Source organism: Eschrichtius robustus, chromosome 15, assembly GCF_028021215.1.
Source record: "Eschrichtius robustus isolate mEscRob2 chromosome 15, mEscRob2.pri, whole genome shotgun sequence".
Classification (NCBI taxonomy): domain Eukaryota; kingdom Metazoa; phylum Chordata; class Mammalia; order Artiodactyla; family Eschrichtiidae; genus Eschrichtius; species Eschrichtius robustus.
In genome coordinates this window covers 88,647,895-88,672,209 of record NC_090838.1, presented here as the reverse complement: position 1 = coordinate 88,672,209, position 24,315 = coordinate 88,647,895, and the positions used below count along the sequence as shown (strand labels likewise).

The following is a 24,315-nucleotide window of genomic DNA, read 5'->3' as shown; positions in this document are numbered from 1 at the left end:
TCAATACTCAAGCAATCCAAAAAATGTTTTGACGATTAATTCGATGCCAAATTTATACGCCAAAGTTTACATAATTCACAAGCTAACAAATTATTTTCGCTCCATAGGAATTAGTAACAGGTTTACTCCTTAAAAATCATTATTTTTTATCATTTCTGAGGAGTTAAATGTGTTTTCTTATTATAAGACAGTTTTGTGCATGTATCTATATTTGGACCAGTGGTCTTATTACTAAGCATTTAAAGTGCTATTCATTAGAAATGACAGCTTACGACATAACATTATTGAGTGTATTTGTCCAAGATCTGTTTCTCAATCCAGGAAGAGCCTTTGGCTTACATAGGATGGCTATTTGTTTCGTAAAGGTTATGATTACATGTTTCTTAAGATGTTACCCTAAAAGTTCAAAATAGTTCCATTATCATGATTTCTAATGATATAATGAATGTGACTGGTTTTAAATGGTTAAAATATTACTAATTTTTAAATTTTTGATTGTAAAATATAGTAGGAGAAGGGTTTTAATGCCATCTGGAGGCATTCTAGAGAACTGAAACGGGTAGAATCATTTAAATATGTAGTTCTTTTGAGCAGTGTTTGAGACTAGATAAGAATTTATGCAACTAGAATGTCAACTATTTGGGAGTAAGTTATATTTTTTATAAATAATTTTATAAAAGTGTTAATTACTGTAGAAACAACAATTTTTCAAATTCTCATTAACAGATCATCTTAAAAACAGGCAAAGGAGCATACAAAATATTTTGGAAAGCTGCTAGCATCCTGCATTTACTTTTTTCAAATTTAAAATCACATTCAGTGGACTCCGATTTTGTTAATACAGTTTGATGTGCCGCTAAAGTTCTCCTCCCCTTATACATCTCCGAAAAGTCCATTCTCTAAAAGAATTGGTTTCCATAATTCATTACCTTATCAAAATAAATATGTTGTCCGAGGAATTATTTTTAAACCCTCTGGAGATTTGTGAACAGTGAAAGTTTGAAGCATCACCCCACATTCTTGTCTCTTTGAGCAAAGCATACTTAGTCATCCATCTCATATCCTGCCTCTTGAACTAGAAATAGCAGAAATAAAGCCTGAGGCTGCAAGTATCCCTCTTAAAAGTGGAGAATTCTAAACTTGATCCTCCCAAAGAACCTTCTAACCGTGGTCTGTTATAATTAGGCAAGAGGAGCAGCTCATTATGAATAAAGGGCAGGGACTCAGGATGCCTTAGACTTGGGTAGCATTTTACAGTCTCTGTGTGGTATCCTATCTGAGCTTTATCTATGCAGACAGATAGGAAAGACAATATCCTTATTTCATATATAAGGAATCTAAGGATCAGAAAAGTCATTCAACTTAAGTGAAAAAATTGGGACACACATCTTTGGATATTGAGCTTTCTTGGCCATTTACCATACTGAGGGGTCACTGGATCTTAGGAGACAAAACAAAGTCATGAGTCAGAACCAAGGAGAAAAATGGGGACCCATTTATTTGTTAAGTGGTAAGTGTATTAGTTTGCTAGGGCTGCTGTAACAAAGTAGCATAGACTGGGTCCCTTAAACAACAGAAATTTATTGTCTCAATTCTGGAGGCTAGAAGCCCAAGATCAGTCATTAGGGTTTGTTTCTTCTGTGAAAGAAGGATCAATTCCAGACCTTGTTCGTTGTTTTGTAGATAAACATCTTCTCCCTGTGTTTCTTCACATCATCTTCCTTCTCTGCATGTCTCTGTGTCCAAATTTCCCCTTTTTATAAAAATACTAGTTATGTCGGATTATGGCCCACCCTAATGTTCTCATTTTAACTTGATTACCCCGTGAAGATGCTATCTCAAAATAAAATCACATTCTGAAGTACTGGAGGTTAGGACTTCAACATATGGATTTTGAGAGGACACTCAACATTAAGGGTCAGAGCAATCAAAATGATTTAGAAGCCAGGTCAGGAGAATCAGGAATATACAGATGCCAGAAGATGGAACAAGGTGATGAAACAGACCAAAAATTATGAGCTCCATGGAAACCAAAGAGGTGAAGGGGAGCTGAAAACTGTAAATAACATACACACAGGCACTAGGAAAGATACCTCTTCCACATTTGTGGTTTGGTGGGACAGACTTGGCTTCAGTAATGCCTATTCATCCCTCTGTCTGTATAGTTACATGATCTGTGAGTCATTTAAAGCCATTTTTTGGTTTTAAATTGTAGTATAAAATTGAGAGTATCCAGACAGCTCATTTTCTGAAAAAGCATCTTTCCTCACTAGCCTCTTTTAAAAATGAGAGATTAACATTATTTGCAATGGCCAAGACATGGAAGCAACCTAAGGGTTCACTGATGGATGAATGGATAAAGAAAATGTGGTATCTGTATGCAGTGGAATATTATTCAGCCATAGAGGGAAATCCTGCTACTTGCGACAACATGGATTGACCTTGAGGGCATCATCCTAAGTGAAATAAGTCAGACAGAGAAAAACAAATACCATATGACCTCATTTGTATGTAACATCTTAAAAAAAAAAAAAAAAAAGAGCTCATAGATACAGAGAACAGATTGGTAGCCTCCAGAGGCTGGGGGTGGGGAGGGGCAAAATGGGTGAAGGTGGTCAAAATGTACAGACTTCTAGTTATAAAATAAATAAGTCCTGGGGATGTAATATACATCATGGTGACTATAGTTAATAATACTGTATTAAACATGAAGGTTGCTAAGAGTAAATCTTAAAAGCTCTCATCACGAGAAAAAAAATTTGTAACTATGTGTAACTGTGGAATCATTATGTTGTACACCTGATGCTAATAAATAAATAAATAAAAAAAAGCAGGAGGTTAATCATGATACATTTTAGATAGCAATTGCCTGGTAAGAAAGAGTAGTCTGGGTAACACCTGAGGATCCCTTCAGGATATATTATTTAATGGTCCAATGCGTATTCATAAAGATGAGAGGTGCAATTTATTCTTCACACACACACACACACACACACACACAAATTAAAAATTTTGTGATAGAGTTCCAGTTGTCTCAATGATAGAGAAGCTTATATTGGATTAACTCTCCTGCAGATAACTATTAAAAACTCTGGATGAAATATTTTTTAAAAAGCAAAACTATTTGAAGACACTAGAGGCTGATCAAAAGAAGGCAGAAATGTTGGCAATTTGATCCTTGAGAGAAAGAATTGGAATGCATGAGACCTACATTTATACAGCTTCTCTCCTGAGGGCACTCCCCATTCCACAAAGAGTAACTACAACTCAAGGCCACAGTCATATATTCTTGAAGTGTATGAGGATGGAGTTCAAGGCTGCCAGAGTGGCTGGGATTTAAGGGAAGAAATTCCAGAAAGGAGGCAGCCATAGAGAAGAGAGTTCCACTTCTGTATATAAATTCTCCTCCATGCTTGGGTGACTTCTAAACTGCATAGGTATGGGAGAAGGGCCAATGAGCCCAGTGGAAAACAATAGCTAGAGAGCTGAAAAGCTGAGCAGAGATTTCAGTAGCTGCTTACTGCCTACAAAGATTGCCTGTAGAGTTTGGAATTTGAATCTCACCCAAGTTATAGGGACTTGGCAAACACTTAGGTTTTTGTCTGAACCCTCAGAAAGGCCTCGCCTTAAGAATAAAGGATTCATCCTAAAACTAAGGGCAAAACCAAAGTAGATCATAACAAAGTGTAATCCTAAGCATTCACAAGTTCAGCTAGTAATTAGTCTGAAACAAAAAATATTAACACTCTTTAAAGGAATAAAACAGATCTAGAGCCTCTATTACATGTCATTCATAATATTTATTATCTAATCAAAAATTAACAGGTATGTATAGAAATAGGAAATTGTTATCCATAATCAAGAAAAAAAGTAATTGCTATAATAGAATTTGAAGTAACCTAAATGTTGGAATTTTCAGACAATAACTTTAAAGCAGGTGTTAAAACATATTCAAGAATATAAAGGAAAACATGGTCATAATAATTGAAAGAAGAAGACTGTCAGCAGGGAAATGGAAATGATTAAGAAGAACCAAGTGAAAATTCTGGAACTGAAAAGTGAAATATTTGAAACGAAAATTTCACTGGATAGCCTTTGTGAAGAATGGAAATGACCAAATAAAGGGTAAGTAAACTTAAAGTCAGATCAATAAGCATTATCCAATATGAAGAAGAGTGAGAATGAAGATTAAAAACAATAAACAGAACCTCAGTGAATTATAGGACAATATCAAGTAGTATAATATACATGTAATTGGGGTCTGAGAAGGAGAGGACAGAAAAAACAGATCAGAAAAAATATTCAAAGAAATAATGGCTGAAAGCATCCCAAACTGGCTGAACACATTAACTTACAAATGCAAGAAGCTCAACAAATCCTAAGCAGGATAAGTGAAAATAAAACCACACCTTGAAAAGTTACAGTAAAATTGCTAAAACCTATATTAAAGATAAAGAGAAAAATCCTGAACATTGCCAGAGTTAAATGACATATTATGTAAAAGGTAACAGTGATGTAGTTAACCAAAGGATTCCCACCACCAACTACGGAGGCTAGAATATAATGCAAAGACATCTTTAAAGTGCTGGAAGACAAAATAAAAACAATAAATTAAAAATAAATAAATAACTTTATCAAGCTAGAATTCTAAATCTAGCAAAAATATCCATCAAAACAAGGTGAAATAAAGATGTTTTTGGTTTTTCAAAATCTGAGAGAATTTATTTCCAGAAGGCCTGCACTACAATCAGTGATAAAGTAAATTTGTCAGGCTGGAGGGGAATAATATCGGGGAAGTTCAGACCTACACGAAGGAACTATTTACAGGAAATGATAAATATATATGTAAATATAAAAGATTATGTAATGTAAAAAACAAGATACTCTTTTATGGGGCTTATGATGTATGTAGATGTAAAATGTATGACAAAAATACCACAAAGGATAAGAGAGGGCAAATGGAATTGCATGACTCTAAGATTCTTACATTTTATGTGAAGTGATATAATATTAAATCCAAGTAGACTGGCAATAAGTTAAGGATGCATAGTATAATAACCAGAAAAACCACAAAAAAAAAAAAAAATACCAAAAAAAGCATAAATGTCATTGGAGGGATTAAAATAAAATACCAAAATAAATTAGATTTGAAAGACTGCCTACTGTCTATAAGATATACAATTTAAATATAAAAACACAATAGGTTGAAGCCAGAAGAGGAAAAGATAGACTGCGTAAACAGTAAGCATAAGAAAGCTAGTGTGACACTATTAAACTACCAAACAGACTTCTAGACAAAGAGTATTAGAAGAGGTAAAGAGAACATTTTATCATGTTAAAAAGGTCAGTTAATGAGGAAAACAGACCAGTCATAAATATGTACGTATTTACTAAGAGATCATCAAAATATATGAAACAAAAACTGACAGAACAACAATAATAGAGATTTTTAACATCCATTTCTTCAGTAATCAGTAGAAAAATTAAACAAAATATTAGGAAGTATATAGAATATTTGAACATTATCAACCACTTTGCTAATTGACATTTATAAAACACTACACCCAACACCCAACTGGTGCAAGATATGCAATCTTATCAAGTACACATGAAGCAAGACCTTATTGTGCACAATAAAAGACATATCGATAAATTCCATATGATTAAAATCTTGCAGAATGTGTTCTGTGATCACAGCATGGTTATATTATAAGTCAATAGCAATGAAATTCTAGAAAATGCCTAATATTTGAAGGTTAAATAACATTTCTAAATAGTTTTTGAGTTAGAATAAATCACAAAGGAAATTAGAAAATAATTTTAACTGAATGAAAATGCATGTACAGCTTATGAAAATTTATAGGCTTTGCTAAAACAATACACACAACAAAAAAGAAATGTATAGCTTTACATGACTAGAAAAGAACAAAGTTGAACATCAGTAATTTATGTTTCCACTTTACGAAACTAGAAAGGAAGAATAAATTAAACCCAAATCATTAGGAAGAAGTACATAATAAAGATAGGAATAAAAATTTTTAAGCAATAGAGAAAATTAATAAAGCCAAAATTTAGTTCTTTTAAAAATTTAGTAAAATTAACAAAACACTAAAGTCTAATCAAGGAAGAGAGGAGGGAAACATAAATCACCAACATCAGCAAAGAAAGAGTGGGTATCACTGTATAGCCTACAGAAGTTTAAACAATAGTAACTGGATATTATGAACTACTTTCTGCTAATTTATTTGACAACTTAGATGAAATAGTCAATTTCCTTGAAAAATACAGTTACCATAAGTAACTTACCATAACTGCCACATGAAGAAATACAATATCTGAATGACCCTATTGCTGTTAAAGAAATTGAATTTGTAATCAGAACTTTTCCACAAAGAAAATTCCTCCAGAGCCAGGTGGTTTCACTGGTAACTTCCATCAAAACTTAAATAAGAAATGTTTTTACCAATGAAACACCGACAAATGAACTGCTAGTCTTATACAAACTCCTTCAGAAAATAGAAGAGGAAGAAAAACTACCCAATTCATTGTATAAGGCCAGTATAACCTTGATACCACAATCTGACATAATCCTTATAAGAAAAGAAAATTGTAATCCAATATCTCTTATAAACACTAAAAAATCCTTAACAAAATATTAGCATACATGTTCCAGTGATATATGAAAAGGAGATTATTCATTATAACTAAGTAGGGTTTATCACAGGAATGATGGTTGGCTTAATGTTAGAAGAAAAATTAACGTAATCCACCATATTAATAGAATGAAAGAGAAAAACCATATGATCCTCTAAATAAATGAAGGCAAAGTGTTTGATGTGATTCAACACCCATCCATGATTTTTAAAACTCTCAGCAAACTAGTACAAGAAGGGAACTTATTTAATCTGACAAAGGGCGTCTACCCTCAAACCTACTGCTAACATCATATTTAATGGTGAAATACCGAACACTTTCCTCCTAAGATCAAGAACATAGCAGTAATGTCTGCATTTATCACTTCTATTCAGTGTTGTAGTTCTAGTCAGTACAATAAGGCAAGAAAAAGAAATAACAGGCATAAAGATTGAAAAATCTTTGGGAAAAATCTTTATGAATGATCGTTTATAGAGAAAATCCTAAGAAATTTAATAAACAACTACTGGAACCAATAAGTGAATTTAGCAGGGTCAGTTTACAAAAATCAGTTGTGTTTCTAATAGCAGTAAACAATTGCAAAATGAAATTTAAAAAGCAGTCCCATTTACAATGATATAAAATACTTAATAAATTTAGCAAAAGACATATAAGACTTATACACTGAAAGCTATTAAACCTTGATGAGAGAAATTTTAGACTTAAATGGAGAGATGTTCATAAATTGGAAGGCTCATAATGTTAATATGTCAGTTCTTCTCATAATGAGAAGAGATACAACAATCTCAATGTATACAATGAGATACAACACAGTGTTGATCAGAAGGCCAACAGGGCACTTTTCCAGAAAATGACAAGTTGATTCTAAAATTTTTATAGAAAAGCAAGGATCCTAGGTCGCCAAAACAGTCTTGAAGAAGAGGAGGGTTGGAGGCCTTACAGTACCTGATTTCAAGGCTTACTGTAAAACTAAAGTAATTAAGGTAGTGTGGCATTGACATGGACAGACAAATAAATCAGTGGAACAAAACAGAGTCTAGAAATAGACCCACACATGTATGGTCAACTGATTTTTGACAAAGACAAGTCTTCAACAAATGGTGCTGGAGGAACTCCTGGGGGAAAATCTGAATCTCACTCAGGACACAATTGCGATGGATCACAGACTTCCATATAAAGGCCAAAACTATAAAGCTTCTAAAGGAAAACATTGGACAATATCTTCACAACCTGCAGTGATTTCTTACAGAAATCACAAAACCACAGAAAAGAAAAGAAAACCCCGATGAACTGGATTTCATCAAAATTCAAAACATCTGGTCATCAAAATGACAAGGCAAGACACAAACTGGGAGAATATACTTGCAGTACATATATCTGACAAATACTTTGTATCCAGAATGTATAAGGAACTCTGACAATTCAATAACAAAATGATAAAGACACAAATTTTTTAAATGGGCAAAGCCTCGAACAGACAAAGAAGATATACAAATGTCCAGTAAGGAATTGAAAACGTGCGTTTTACTAATAATATTCATCTTCAGGGAAATGCAGATTAAAGCCGCAATGAGATACCACTATACACCCACTAGAGTGACTAAAATTGAAAAGACCAACACCACCAAATAGTCAGGAGATATGAAGCAATTGGAACCCTAGTGCATTGCTGATGGGAGCATAAAATGGCATAACCATTTTAAAAAACTGTTCCTTTTACACACATTTATTGCATTCCCCAGCAATTAGGCACACACTTATTACTAGATCCAGCAATTCCATTTGTAATTATTAGCATGGGAAAAAAGAGAAACATATGTCCTTTAAAAGATTAGTACAAGAATTTTAATAGCAGCTTTATTCTTGATAGTCGAAAACTGGAAACAACCCCAATATACATCAGCTGGTAAATGGATAAACAATCTCGGTATACTGGAATACTTTCCAATATATTGGAAACATAATGGAATACTTTTAATAAAAAACAAATTCCCCAACTTGATCTATAGATTCAATGCAATCTGAATCAAAATTCCAGCAAGGTATTTTGTGGATATCAACAAACTGATTTTAAAGTCTCAGTGGAAAAACAAAAGACATAGAATAGCCAATACAGTATTGAAGGAGAAGAACAAAGTTGGAGGACTGACTCTACCCGACTTCAAGACTTACTATAAAGCTACGGTGTTGGTGAAAGAATAGATAAGTAGATCAGTGGAACAGAATAGAGAGCCCAGAAATAGACCCACATAAATACAGTCAACTGATCTTTGACAAAGGATCAAGGACAATACAATGGACAAAGATGGTCTTTTCAACAAATGGTGGTAGAACACTGCATATCCACATGCAAAAAAATGAATCTAGACACAGACCTTACACCCCTCACTAAAATTAACCCAAAATGGATCACAGACCTAAATGTAAAACACAAAACTATAAAACTCCTAAAAGATAATGTAGAAGAAAACCTACATGACCTTGACTATGGTGATGACTTTTTAGAGCAAGTGACTAAGGTAGTGCCTGCAGAGGAAGAGCAGACTGAGATCCTGTTAGATTGTCATCTTCACTAGGAAAGTTCTAGGAATAAGGAGCAAATGGAGATTTCCAAGATACAACGAAGACCGCAATTTCGCAGGGTCACTGTGCTTGCTTAATCCAGGTTTGCCCACCACTGGCAAATCCACGCTTAAGTCAGAGGTCAAAAGCATAGGTTTGTAGAAAACTCCTAACAGAGGACCTGTCCGCATTTGAACAAAGTAACTATTACTTTAAAGAATAAATGAAGATTCAAAAATGACCTTCATAAATTAAGGAAATTGGATTAAACACAAATAGTTAAACTTCTAGAAGAAAAAGAAATTAACAAAATGAAGCAGAAGGAAATGGTCTACCAGGTGTGCACATTGTGCAGTAAAAGACTTGGAAACTGCTATAAGCTCAAACTGAATTAGAGCAACCCATGAAATCTTATTTCTCCCAAGTTAATGTAGTAGTTGGAAGTAATATATGGAAAGTGCCCATTACCTAGTAGGCACTCAGTAAATACTTATTACTGCTATTTAATAGGATTCATGATTTAGAAAAGATAGAAAACAACCCTATCTCTGCAGTTGGTACAGATCAGAGCTTAATGAGAATTTTCATCTCTCCTTTAAAAAAGGTGACATGCTTAGAAAGGGTTAAGTTTACAAAGGTCTTCTAGTGAAGCCGGAGCTGTGAAGAAGAAGGCAGAGTGGTCAGTCTTCTCCAGAAATGTCAGTCGGAATGAGCTCTTCTCCCAGCCTTCAGACAATAGGACCAGAGGCCAGCAGTGCATGGCTTTACCTCTCCCCAAAGGAGAATGCATAGCCAGGAAGCGGCTGGAGAATTCACCTCCACCACTGACTTCTAATTTTAAATGTCTTGGAAGACTTGGATATCACTGACTGATGGAACAGAGTGGGTCTAGGTGATGCCCAAATCTCCTTTCCAGGTGTCTGATGTGCACCTGTGAGTCATTTACAAAGGTGAAAGGTGAAGTGTGTTTATATCAATGAAAAGTATTTACCTCCATCAGTTCAGGCTGCTGTAACAAACCACTATAGACTAGGTGGCTTATAAACAGCAGAAATTTCTCTCTCATAGTTTTGGAGCCTAGGAAGTCTCGGATCAAGGTGCTGGCAGATTCAGTGTCTGGCCCACTTCCTGGTTTGCAGATGGCCATCTTCTCGCTGTGTCCTCACATGGCAAAGAGTGGAGAGGGGAGAAGCAAGTTCTTTCGTGTCTCTTCTTATAAGGGCATTAATCCCATTCGTGACGGTTCTACCCTCATGACTAATTACCTCCCAAAGACCCAGCTCCTAATACCATCATGATGGGGGGTTAGAATTTCAACATATAAGTTTGGGGGGAGGGGAACACAAACATTCAGTCCATAGTTATTTATTAAAAATATCTTATGCCCATTGTAGAATTATCTTAGAAAATGTTAAATATGGAGGAAAAATATACAGAGGAACAATAATGTGCTAAACATATAAAGAAACCTATCACTTATGCATGTGCTTTTAATAATAAGATTATACAAACTGATCATATAATAGGTTTTGGAATTTGAGAGATCAAAGTCGACTTGAGAACTGTTACCAAAAGATTTTTTTTTTTTCAGAGAAGTTTAAAACCTTCCTGATATTTATTTTGGCCATAGCGATGCGTGTCTAAAATGATGAACTCTGACTGTTCTTTTAGCCCACGAGGTACCTCCCCCAGAGACTTCCTTTCCGTATCTGTTTAAGTAATTTGCCAGGCTCCTGTCTGCTAGGAAAATGAGAAATCTAGTATAGACACTTGGCCTAGAGAAAATTGGCCAGATCCCATTTCTCCAACTCTTAGACACTAAGAATAAAAAATAACGTAGGAAGGGTCTCTAGGGCTCCTTGGACCCCCTTGTTATGTAGATGAATAAATTAGACCGAAGGCCTTTGAGAGGTATGGCTTGTCCAGTGGATAAGGAGGGAAGGCGTTGACCCAGCCTTCAAAGACCAACAAGTCCAGCTGGGGCTGGGCACCATTGCTGAAGGAAAAGAGAGGTGAGGAGGCTGTCAGTTTTACCTGAAAAGGAAATTAGATGTTGCTGTTGTGTTGGTTATACCGTCAGATTAAAACAGCAAACAAATCCAGGAATGTAGATTGGAAATTATGCCATCACAGAACAAGACTGCAAACCTTATCTTCCATGTTCATACACCAGACTGGAAGGCCCATGGTCCCAGAGGTCCCATAGAAGAAAATTCTTCAGCAAAACTAGGAAGTCTGTTCCCCTCTCTTGTTTTGTTTCCCTAGACTGATGCTTTCTCTTTCCTCTACACCTGGGCTCCATCCAAACATACCTCTCCTCAAGGTGTCATCTAGGTCAGCGTTTCTCAAGCTTTTTTGGGGGTAATTTAAAGGGTTTTAATTTTAATTGTGATAAAATATGCATAGCATAAAATGTATAGTCTTAACCATCTCTAAGTGTGCAGTTCAGGGGCATTAAGTACATTCACATTGTTGTGGCTACCATCACCATGAAGTATTCCCAGAACTCTTGATCTTCTCAAACTGAAACTCTGTCCCCATTAATAGGCCAAATTAATAAATTGCCATAGCTAGTAACTCTCCATTTCCTCCTCTCTCCAGCCCCTGGCAACCACTACTCTGCTTTCTGTCTCTCTAATTTTGACTACTCTAGGAACCTCATATAAGTGGAATCAGACAGTATTTGTCCTTTCGTGTCTGGCTTATTTCACTTAGCATTATGTTTTCAAGGTTCATCCATGTCGTAGCAGGTGTCAGAATTTCCTTCCTCTTTAAAAAGGCATTTTCTTTCTTTTTAAAACTGAATAATATTCCATTGTGTGTATAGACGTTTTCTTTATCCATTCATCCATCAATGGACATTTGAGTTGCTTCTACCTTTTGGCTGTTGTGAATTACACTGCTATGAACATGAGTATACAAATATCCCTTCAAGTTCCAGCTTTCATTCTTTGGAGTACACACCCATCTCAAATTTTCAAACATAACCTACCCAGTCAGCCATATGTCACATCCTATGAGAGTGTATGGTTCAAACAACAGTGTCACAAAACAGGACCCACCATGACGCTGACATTTTCTTTTTTTTGTTAATATTTTTTAAATGCAGGTCAAACTACACAAATTCATTTTTGGTCAACCCATGTTCACGAAACACACTAGAGGTTACTGACCAACTAACGAGATAGTTTGTGCCACGGGAGTGAGGAACGAAAAGGAAACCACCTGTAGGGGCCCTGCAGTGTTTCTAACCCCGGCTTGGTCACCTGATGGAGATGATTTCTTCTGTCCTCCCAATAGCCTGGAAAGGAAGTTCTTCTTTCCTATTTTACAGATGAGGAAATCACGGCTGAAAGAGTATAAGAAGCTTGTCCAAAGATTTGCCTCCATTGAGTCTGTCGCCTCTCCCATCTGCCACGGGCCATCTCTCTGGCCCACACTGCCTGGCAGGCTAGTTTATAGGGCGCCTGGCAGGACTCCCCTCAGAGAACCCAAGGCATTCTATTAGGGCCAAGGAAAGCTTTAGCTCAAGGGAGTGACAACTCAGAAAATTTCAGGACCCATTCACAGGCTCAAGAAGTAGGTATTTGGGGTGTATGCCATGCAGGAAGGGTTAGTTTTCACCAACCCCTAACTAGACCACAGAAGCAACTGCTTCCTTCACTTAATGATTCAGGTGGACAGTATCTGAAAGTGAGTTTGGCACCTTTGCAAAGAGCTCTTTCAGTCCAAAGAGACATTCACTAATAAACTGGAGCTCCTCTGTATTCAGTGTGACTGTAGCAGATGGCAGGGTTTTCTGAGTCACTCTGGCCAAGGGAGACTGTGGTAAATCAATAAATATTACCATATGTATTGATTGCAGTGTGTAATCAATAAATATTGCCTGACATTAACGGCTGATTATGCTTCCTCCAAGTGTATTCTTTCATAAAGCTGCTTCACACTCTTGTGTTGAAGCCTGGCCCAGCATTTAGAACATAATACTTATTCAGTAAAAGATTATTAATATGAGTAAATGAATGAATGCAGGATAACACAGAGGATGGTTGGAATATATCCGCTGTGCATTTCGTGTATCTTCTTTCAGAAATACCGTTAGCTTGATCTGTGCTTTCTTTTCTATGGATTTTAATTAGATATAAATCTGCAAAATGCAGAGCTTGTATATTTACAAACTGAGTTCTCCCCCGTCCCTCCCACCCCCAGATCACAGATTCTCTTTGCACCCCTATGCCTCTAATGCTGGTCCCTTCTCAGGCAGCCTGGTACCAAAATGATACTCCCCACGCATTCAATGTCTATCTTGTGCCAGGCGCTCTGCCGGACACGTTGTCTTATTTCAGTCTCACAACAATCCAGCGAGGTGACATTACTACGCCTCATATTACAGAAGGGATCATGGAGGTCTCAGTGAGTGAGACCTCACAGTTGGCAGTGGCAGAGCTGAGATCCCAGCTGGGTCAGAGCCACTTGGAGGCGCTGCCTTAGGTCTGGTGCGGAGGGCGCACGAACTAGAAGAGACACTAAGGAAGAAATCCTGTTTCTGAGCAGAGGGCGGGCATCTCCCTTCAAGCCCTGAATATCTGCTCTCCTTCCATAGTGTCGAGAGAATTGCAGCCCACAGAGCCTGTGAGGAAGCTTGCGGAAGGAGACAGGAGGAAGGCTGGTTACAGGCGATGAGTCAGGGTGGTATTTCTGCCCGGTGATGGAGGTCTTGGAAGTAGCAGAGGCTGGAGTCGGGAATTGATCTGACAGTCCGAGTACCTGGCAGCAGTCAAAGAGCAGCTCCCCAGCCCCGGCCCACCTGCTCACCTCAAAGGGCCTTCTGCTGTTGGCAGAGTGTATTTTGGTAAAGCAGTGCTCACATGATCCCCCCAAAAGCATGTAAAATATTTAAGCCTCTGCCCTCAGGGTTCTGCCACAGAGAATTCCATGTCCACTCTGAGCTTCTTAAGTGACTGAAATATACAAAGGGGCAGAGGCTGTAGGAATAACGGGCAGATGACCAAACATTCACACACATGCACGCACTCACCCTTCTGTGTTAAGAAGGCCATTCCTGCTTTAAAAATGAGGGCTCCGTGGGATTTAAAGCATCTCTTCCGAATAGCACCAGTGTCGGTATATCACGATGAAGAGGTAGCAAATACTAACTCTAAGCCAGACTGTGTACTAAATGCTTTCTAAAAATAGGAGAGCTGTATAATATAACAGTAATGCAGGGACAGCCAGTGTAAACGGAACACAGGATCACCCTGCAGATGAATCAATTCTTTGAATCCTCATAGCAACTGGGAAACGTCGACAGCATTAGAACCTCCCTTTTTATAGATAAAGAAACCGAGGCTCCAAGAGCTCACACAGGTGGTGTGGCCCAGCCAGGATATTCCCCTACAGGTGTCTGACTCGAAAGCCCCCTTTCTTCAATGCCGCCTTAAACTGCAGACACGTGCGCTGCACCGTCGTGTGGATCTAAGCAGTGCTGGGCTCAAAACACAGACAAATAAAGTTCCGAGTGGCCAGATGGCAGGAAACCCAGCGACTGGAGACTATTTCATTTGAAAGTCTGTTTAACACTAAAGCTAGAGGATTGAGTTAGATGAATTGGCTTGTAGGGATGGGGGAGAGAGTATTATTAATTTGCTTTTGGAGTTTTGGCAAGTAAGGAAAATAATAAGCAGGGTGAGACAAGAAAAACAAGCACTAGTTGGGAAGAACTGGTAATCGTGTAGCCTCACTTCTTGAAACAGGATGATGTTGCTTTCACTTAACCCCAGAAGCAGATTACTCTGAAAACAGAGGATTTTTTAATGGTTAAATACGTAAAATAGCATTGTTTTTAATTTTGAAAAAAATAGATATTATCCATTTGACCACAAGAAAAAAAAATCTTTTTTCTCATGAGCCAATTGTAAAAATGGAGACATTCTCTAATTTTGTGAGTTTTGTTTTCCTATTGACAGTTTTGACTAGGTCGTATGACTCTCGCTCCTTAAATTTACTGAGCATTTATTATGTGCTAGGCACTATTCTAAGCATTTTACTCATATTATTCTCACAGCTCTCTGGGATGGTTATCCCCATTTACTGATAAGGGAAATGATGCACTGAGAGGGTAAGTAACTGGCCCAGAGTCACACAGCTAGTGTGTGACAGAGCTGGGATTTGAACTCATTTTGCCTCCTGAGCCCGTGCTTTTAACTACGCTTCTATACAGCCTGCATTTCAGCTATTAGACTTCAAATTACTTCCAAATACTGAATATTAATGTGTCTCTGAACAAGAGAACAGCATTCCTGAATTGTGTGATACCCCTGGGTATATTCAAGATGTTGAAAAATACACTTGAATTAATAATTAGCATAATTAAGATTTTAATCTTATCTTTAAATGTCTGTAGCATATCATTATTTTTATCTTCCCCTTAAAATGTCCAAGAGGTGATCATTTCATTACATTTTGAAGTACGTTTGAATTCTGTTGTTTTTTTAATAATACTGTTACCAATCATGCTACACAGCCTCAGAGTAAGAATGGCAGAGAGTTCAGTGCCTTTGAAAGTACTAAATTTGAGACTCAAATTTTGAAGAAAAGTGAGCCATTAAAACTTGAATATTTGTACGGTTTTTGTGGCTTGGACTAAAATCCCATGTTTCCTGAGGGACCGATTTTGCAAGTTCTGGATTCGGGTGGTGCTGGGTTAGCCCTGAAACCCTGGCTGGACTTCTTCAGTATCAAGATGTGATATCCTCTGTGGAGCTTTTAGTAAAACTTGATTGATCAAAAATAAATTGAAGTCATGCCACAGAAAATGTTACACCTAGACCAAAAGCATTCAGGAGGACGGGAATGGAAATGTCTCTTCTTCCAGTTGTTGTAAATAGATGTCTTTGTTGTTTCATGTCCCTCTGTTTAACCTCCAAAGTAGGACTGCCAGATTAAATACCAGACACCCAGTTCCGTTTGAATTTCAGATGAACAAGGAATAGTTTTTGAGTGTAAGTATGTCTCATGCAGTATTTGGGACATACACTAAAAAAAACGTTTTTTACCCGAAATTTGAATTTCACTGGCGATCCTGTATTTTTTTTTAATTAATTAATTAATTTTTTTATTTTTGGCTGTGTCGGGTCTTTGTTGCTGCGCTCGGGCTTTCTCTAGTTGCAGCGAGCGGGGGCTACTCTTCGTCGCAGTGCGCGGGCTTCTCATTGCGGTGGCTTCTCTTGTTGCGGAGCACAGGCTCCAGGCACGCGCGCTTCAGTAGTTGGGGCATGTGGGCTCAGTAGCTGTGGCTTGCGGGCTCTAGAGTGCAGGCTCAGTAGTTGTGGCGCACGGGCTTAGTTGCTCTGTTGCATGTGGGATCTTCCCAGACCAAGGCTTGAACCTGTGTCCCCTGCACTGGCAGGCGGGTTCTTAACCACTGCGCCACCAGGGAGCCCCGGGATTCTGTATTTTTATTTGCTAACTCCAGCAACCCTGCCAAATCTCACATAGACTGTAGGTCCAAGTGGACTATCTTTTAAATCCATGATTTATCAAAGAATAGAAGAGAGACGGGGTGAAGAAGGGAGAGAAAAGAGAAGGGAGAGGAGATAAAGTAATAGGAGGAGAAAGAAAGTAAGAATGAATTCGGGCAATCCGCCAAGCAAAATAACTAACATTTTGCAAGAAAGAAATTCTAAAACAGGTCATAGGATGGAAAAAGTCTGTTTCACAGACTCTTTGGCCTGAACATTGGCCAAAAAAAAAAAAAAAAAAAAAGGCATCCTATTAACATCTGAATACCAAAGCTCATCCAGGAATGGAAAGATTTGGAATTTGAAGGTTCTTAGCTTTCAGCTTGGTTAGAATACCCCAATTCTTTATTAATTGCAAGGAGGATTTTGTTTTTTCAGTGAGATGCTTCGGTAATTCGATATCAAAGAAAGCTAACTAATTTCCGTTTATGTTACTAAGATGTATCTGAAACTTCGCGGGTCGTATTTTGTTTGCTTGCCTTGTGCTGACATGCAAAAAACTATCAGATGCCTGATAGGAGGAGAATTTACCTCTGTTTAAAAATCACACAGTTCTGCTGTGAAGCATGAAGATGGATTTTTTTTTTAAGTGAAAAAATATTAACTGACAGCTCAAGACAGGTTTTTTTCTTTAATCTCTAACCAGACAAATTACTATAAGCAAGAACCCTCTTGCCTTAATCCTGGACACGTCACAGATGTGACAGTGTTCTGTAGGAGATGGCTTTTTAACTGTGGATGAGGGAAAATAACCTTTGGAATTTTTAGGATGTTATTACAAGAAAGTTTACTAGTTTTTGACTTACTAAGCCGCAGCTGGAGCCAGCCTTCATCGGGGTAAGAATATTTTCATGCTGCTATTATATCGTTCGTATTTCAAGTGTAGGATTATTACATTGGGGGGAATATGGCCTTTGAGGCTTGTACTGTCTGTTGAGAATGCAAATGTGAATGTCCTATAAAAAGAGAGAGAAACTGCTTCCGTCTGTGCCGTAAACTTAAAGGCTCCAACAGATGAGGTACTGGGGCTGCTGGAGCAGGAATTGGATCACACCACCATTTTGGATAAAAGAAAATGTTGTATTTCTCTGGGAGGCATTAAAAGAGCTGGGCTTGCAGCCTCCCTCAAAGCCAAACAATTATGTGTCAGGCTCTCATTTCTGTAGTTGTTGTTGTATTGTTGCTGCTGCTTAAAAAAAAAAAAGAAAAATCGACAGAAGAGGGCAAGGAATTTTCAGACCAAATTAATTATGAATCTGCTTGATCAGATTTTCTTTCAAATTAATGAAACATGAACCATCATTGCTCTTTCTACCACCTTGTCTCCTCCATTCTGCATCTTACTGTTTCTTTCATAAGGTACAGTGTGTCGTTATTTCAGAGAAAGAACAATGTTATTCTATATGCTTTCCCTTAAAGAGACTTCAAAAAATTTCAGTGTCTCTCCAAAGAGCAGAGATGACCTCCCCACCAGCCTGGCTGCCTGTGGAAATGCACTGAGAAGCCACAGTGAATCATATCAGTCCACCTGTGACAGCCAGGCTAGGAGCAGGTGCTGTTTCGATAGGAAAAATGTCCAAAGGAAATTGCCAGGTGATATCAACAACAGAGAACCCATCTGTATGGCGACTTCAGTATCCTTTCCAACCAGGTTGCTTTTTCAGTCCCATTTCTTCACTGTGTTTCTTAACCCGGGTGCACATCAGATCACCTGGGGAGCTTTTAAAAATATTAATAGCTGTGCTCTGCAGAGTCAACGTCTGCCCCCCGTGATTTTGATACACGTCTTTGGTTGAAAACATACTAGGAGGTCTCAAACCCAGCTAACCATCAGAATCACTGAGGAGGCTTTAAAATTCAGGTTCCTGGGCTCCCTCCGCCAGAAATTCTTATTCAGTGTGGCTGGGTTGAGGCCTAGGAATCTGTATTTTTTTAAGTTTCCCAATTAGTGTTGCTGATTAGTCAGATTTGGAAACCCCCTTTGCCCCAACCGAATTACATAAATTTCATTGAGAAAAGCATTTTGGGTTAAAAAGAAAATTAATCATGTGTACAGAGCCTTTGGAACAGCATCCTACACTTTCATTCTTTTCACCTTAAATTTTTCCCTAGCTTCGTGCCTCCCTGCTTCTCTCCCATCACGGAGGAAGAAACGCCTGCTCCTTTTCCCCTCTGGTTCCCTGACCTCATCTCCTCCCTCCATCCTTCTCCAGGCCCGGCTTGTTCTTTCCTTAGGTACTCTTCCTCCGACAGCCTACTCCTATTTTCCCAAACTAAACAAAATACCCACACCCGTCAACCATTGTATCCGCTGAGCTCTTGAGCTCGTCCTCTCTCTCCCAGTCCTTGAACCTCTTGTGGGCCAGGCTTTCTGGCCACCTGTCCACTGCATCTGGTTTCGGGCATCTGTACACGTGGGCCACCATGATCTATTTGTCATCGGGCCAAACCAGTGGCCCTTTCCCAGTCCTTAACTTCCTTGACGCCTTGGCAGCCTGTGACCTGTCAGTCATGCCCTCTTTGAACCGTCTACTCTTTGTCTGCCATCTGACAGCACTCCCTTGGTTGTTTTGTTTTGTTTTTTACCAGGGTTCAATCTTTGGTCTGTTTCTTTTTCTCTGCATCCTCCTCATGGTGAGCTCATCCACTCCTGCAGCTTTCACTCTCATCTCTGTCCAGGAGCCTACCAAACTGAGATCCCTAAGTGTGATGTCTTCCTTGAGCTCCTAACCAGTCTTTACAGCCAGCCACTGAGGCCTTAGATCTTACATGTTCAGAATCTCACATTCCTCTCCACCCTCCCCCCAGCTCTTTCTCTTATTCACCTACTTTTTTTAGTGCTGCCTCACAGACTCAAAACCATGGACTTTCTCTCCTTCCTTAGCTCCAGAGCCCAATCACTTGCTGTATCCTATCACATTCTATTTTTGCAGCCTCTCCTACATAATTCTATTCCTTTACATCTCCATGGCCACACCTTTGTTCAGGCCTTCCCTGCTTCATTCCCAGCCCTCTATAGAAGCCTGATCTCCCTGTTACCCGTTTCTTCATTCCAACTATATGATTAATGTATCTAGAGTACAGTTCTGATCATGCCAAAATGTGAGTGAGCCAGGTATTAGCACACTGACCTAGGAACATAATACATTCCATGATACAGAACTGTATGCTTTAATCCACTAACTAGATGATCCCAGGGCTAGAAAAGCAATAAAGGGCAAGAAACATGATTAGTTGCTTGTTGGTTTTAATTTCCAGAATTCAGAGATAGTATAGGAACCAAATTCTGAAAGTGGAGTGGCTGTCCATGGTGGGATCCACACCTTCTGAGACAAGTACTTCATTTTACCCAATTACAGCCACAGATACGATACTATATTATTGATACGGACCATCTGCCTAGGGCTTTTAGACAGATGTTCAGACATCTGAGGTCTGAACTATAGTGGATGGTTATATTCTTATGTTTCTTTAAACTGCATTCATGGGCATAAGGGAGGGTATGTTATGTGGGGTACCTGCAAGCCCGTTGCCTGTACAAATAGGGTATTACTAGTACAAGAATGGCTTGAGACCTCAAGGTCATACCTGAAGTTCAGGAACCACAGGGCTTTATATTTTGGACCCGACCTTCTAAAACTCTATTCTAATCCCAGGTGAACTGTTGCAGTTTTCATAATGGAGAGGTTAAAGGGACTTAAATGGAGGTAACTTTTCTATACTTCAAAGTGGATACCATTAGGCTGTGATAAGTTATCTATGTGTATGGCATTACCTAAAGCAACCCCTAAGGAATCTATACAAAGCAACATACTCAAAAACACTATAAATAAATTAAAACAGAGCTCTGAGAAAGGTACTAGTAAGCCATATGAAGGCCAAAAAAAAGAGGAATAAGAAGCAGAAGGAAAAAAAAAGTATACAATGGATAATATGGCAGACTTATACCCTAATATTATCAATAATTACATTCAACGTAAATGGTCTAAATACAGCAACTAAAAGATAGAAATTGGTAGAGTGGATTTTTTTTTAATGACCCAACTATTTACTGTCTACAAGAAACTCACTTCAAACATAATGACATGGGTAGGTTAAAAGTAAAAATGTCAGAAAATACATCATGCAAAAAGTAATTAAAAAATCAAGAGTGGCTATATTAATATTAAAAAGTAGATTTTACAGCAAATAAAATTACTAGGGACAAAGAGGGAAATTACATAAAGATAAAAGGATCAACCCAGCAAGAAGATATACCAATCAGAAACGTGTGTGGAGAAACAACAGCGCTTAAAAATAAATGAATCAAAAACTGATAGACCTGAAAAGATAAATAGACAAATCCACAATTATAGTTAGGGACTTCAAAACCCTACTTTCAGCAATTAATAGACTACTAGACAGGAAATCAGCAAGGATATAGATGAACTGAAAATACCATCAAACAGGATCTAATTGATATTAATAGAACACTTAACCCAACAACAGTAGAATACACATTCTTTTCAATCTCCCATGAAACATTCACCAAGATGAGCCTTGTTGTGGGACATAAAACAAACCCTAACAAATTTAAAAGAATTGAAATCATATACAGTATGTTCTCTCACCATAACAGAATCAAACTAAAAATCAGTAATGGAAAGATAACAGGAAAATTTCCAAACACTTGGAAGTTAAACAGCACACTTCTAAATAACCCATAGGTCAAAAAGGAAATTTATAATATACGTAGAAAGAAATGACAACACAGCAAAAAAAAAAGAGACAGCACAGCATATCAAAATTTGTGGGATACAGCTAACAGCACCAAGATGGAAATTTACAGCACTAAATGCTTACATTATACTTGAGTAAAGATCTGAAATCAGTTAGCTAAATCCTACTTCAAGAAACTAGAAAAAACAGAGCAAAATAAAGCCAAGGCAAACAGAAAAAAGGAAATAATACAGCTAAGAGCAGAAATCAGTGAAATCGAAAACATGAAAACAATAGAGAAATTAATAAACAAAAAGCTGATTCTTTGAAGAAATTAATAAAGTTCTAGCAAAGTTGAAGATAACAAGAGAGAAAACACAAATCAAGAGTGAATCGAGGGATAACACTATAGACCCTGCAGATGTCAAAAGGATAAGGTAATGCTATGAACAACTGTACACACATAAAGTTGATGACTTATGTGAAATGGACCAATTCCTTTAAAACAACAAATTACCAAAACTCAGCCAAGTTGAAATACTTAACCTGAATAGCCCTGTAATTATTAAAGAAATTTACTTTGTAGTTTAAAAGTTCCTTCCCCCCCCAAAAAAAAAATCTCTAGGCACTGATGGTTTCACTGCAGAATTTTACCATATATTTAAAGAAGAATTAACATTAATTTTATACAATCTCTTCCAGAAAAAAAAGGAGGGAACACTTCCCAAATCATATGAGACCATTTTCCTGATGCCAAAACCAGACAAAGACAAAACAAAAAAGAAAATAACAGACCAATATCCCCCCATGAACTTAGACATTAAAAAAAAAGTTCAAGAAAGTTCAAGTTGAATCTTACAATGTATAAAAAGACCATTTATTCCAGGTGTGCATGGCTGGTTCAGTATTTGAAAATCAACCATTGTAATCTACTATAGCAACAGGCTAAAGAAGAAAAGGCATATGATCATATCAATTGATGCAGAAAAGGCATTTGACAAAATTTAACACACATGCATTATAAAAACTCTCAGTACACTAGGAATAGAGGGGAACTTCCTCAACCTTGTAAAGAACATCTGCAAAACACAGCTAACAGCTAACATCATACTTAATAGTGAAAGAGTGGATGCTTTCCCTCTAAGATTGAAAGCAAGATAAGGATGTTCACTGTCACCACTCTGATTCAGTGTCGTACTGGAAGTTCTAGCCACTGCAACATGGCAAGAAAAAGAAATATAAGGCATACATGTTGGAAAAGAAGAAATAAAACTGTCTCTAATTGAAGACAACATACTTGACTATATAGAAAATCCCAAAGAATCTACCAAATAGAACTAATAAACAAGTTCTGAAGTATTATAGGATAGAAGATCAACACACAAAAATCAGTTGGATTTCTATATGCTGACAAGTAGAAACCAAATTTAAAAATTCAATACCATTTATAGTTGCTTCAAAGAAAATGAAATACTGAGGTGTAAATCTAACAAAACATGTACAGGGGCTCTATGATGAAAATTATAAAATGCTGATGCCCAAATGCCTAAAATGTTCCCATGAGATACCTACAAATGTGTCTCTATCAGCACCATGGGGAAGTCTGTCCTAGCAGAAGAGTGCTAACTCTGATCTATAGTGAGCCTTGGAAATTGCTGGGTAAATATGTAAAAGATTAAGTGCTTAAATGGATAAAAATTATTGGCAGCATGGATACTGATATAAAAGTTTTCCACTGTCTCAATATCAAAAGCCCAAGAATGCCAGATTCCCAAAATGAGTCAGAGTGCTTGGATTGTTTTGCATGAATGCAGCTAGCCAGGATCAACACCCTTGGAGTAGAGCTTGAGGTAGAATTTCCAAATCCTACAAACATTATGGTGACAGCCACCCAGCATCCGAACGCTGGGCAGTCCAAGGCATGAGTCACAGGCAGATTCTTGGACAGTCAGCAATGAAGAGATGCCCAGCTTGGCCCCAGCACTCCATCGTTAGTGGTGTCAGAAGACACGTAGCCATGGTGTGGGGAAATGAGCTAAAAAAAAACTAATAAGCTGCTAAAATAGTAGTCCAAAGGCAAGGAGGAGAGATGCCTGGCTAGAGATTGTTGTTGCTTAGATTAGATGAGTTTTCAAGCTGGAAAGAAGTTTAAAGATTGTCTGGTTCTTGGAACTTTGGATTAGGTACAGGAACAGCATAGCACTCTGCCATTGCCCAATCCTGCAGATGATACACACTTGGAATTCTATTTTGAACAGGCTGGGAATATACAGAGAAGTTTTAGAGAAAAAAAAAAAAACAAACCAGATATAGAACATTATAGATGAGAGTTTGTGATACAGGCAGTAGATATATTAGCAGCATGCAAATTCAGTCAGGTATTTGTTTACTACTGTATTTATGTACATTAAAAAAATGTTTTTCAAAGCACTTTCGATTCTACTATATCACATTGTCTTCAACAACAACTTATAAAGAAGGCAGAATTGGGTTCTTTATTCCCATTATAAAGAAGCCACCGGAAAGTTTATGGCTAAATAGTTAACATCAGAACCAGGAGAAGTCAGATCCTCAGATCTTCCGGTCCTCAGCTCTGGACACCTGGCAGAGCTGTCAGACCCTGAAAACAGTTACTGGGACCTGGGTCCTTACTAGGACCTATTTTTCTCTTCTTTTCATCCCAAGGGCCTTTCTTCCAGAAGAGAATACCTTGCTTATTTAAAACAAAAATAGCCTTTACAGTAGAAGTATGTCCAGAAACCTAACTTGTCATCTTAGTCACTGCTTTCTTACTACATTTTCTCTGTAGACCTGAAACTTGCATGTTTTATTTCTCTGAAAAAAAAACTCTGAGCTCTTAACAGTTGGTCTTTGAGTTGGA

The 24,315-nt window shown here is 37.7% G+C and overlaps 1 protein-coding gene across 3 annotated transcripts in view; it reads left to right on the top strand.

The window, feature by feature from the left end:
• Positions 1–24,315, top strand: part of AFF3 (ALF transcription elongation factor 3) — a 558,847-nt gene that overhangs the window by 379,666 nt on the left and 154,866 nt on the right. For 2 of the 3 annotated variants that reach the window (XM_068564631.1, XM_068564633.1), the window contains exon 9: positions 15,281–15,334. The exons of the other annotated variant lie outside the window; for it this stretch is intronic. In XM_068564631.1, coding sequence (XP_068420732.1) covers positions 15,281–15,334 — 54 coding nt within the window. The remainder of the gene's footprint in view (positions 1–15,280; positions 15,335–24,315) is intronic. 3 annotated transcript variants of the gene reach the window in all.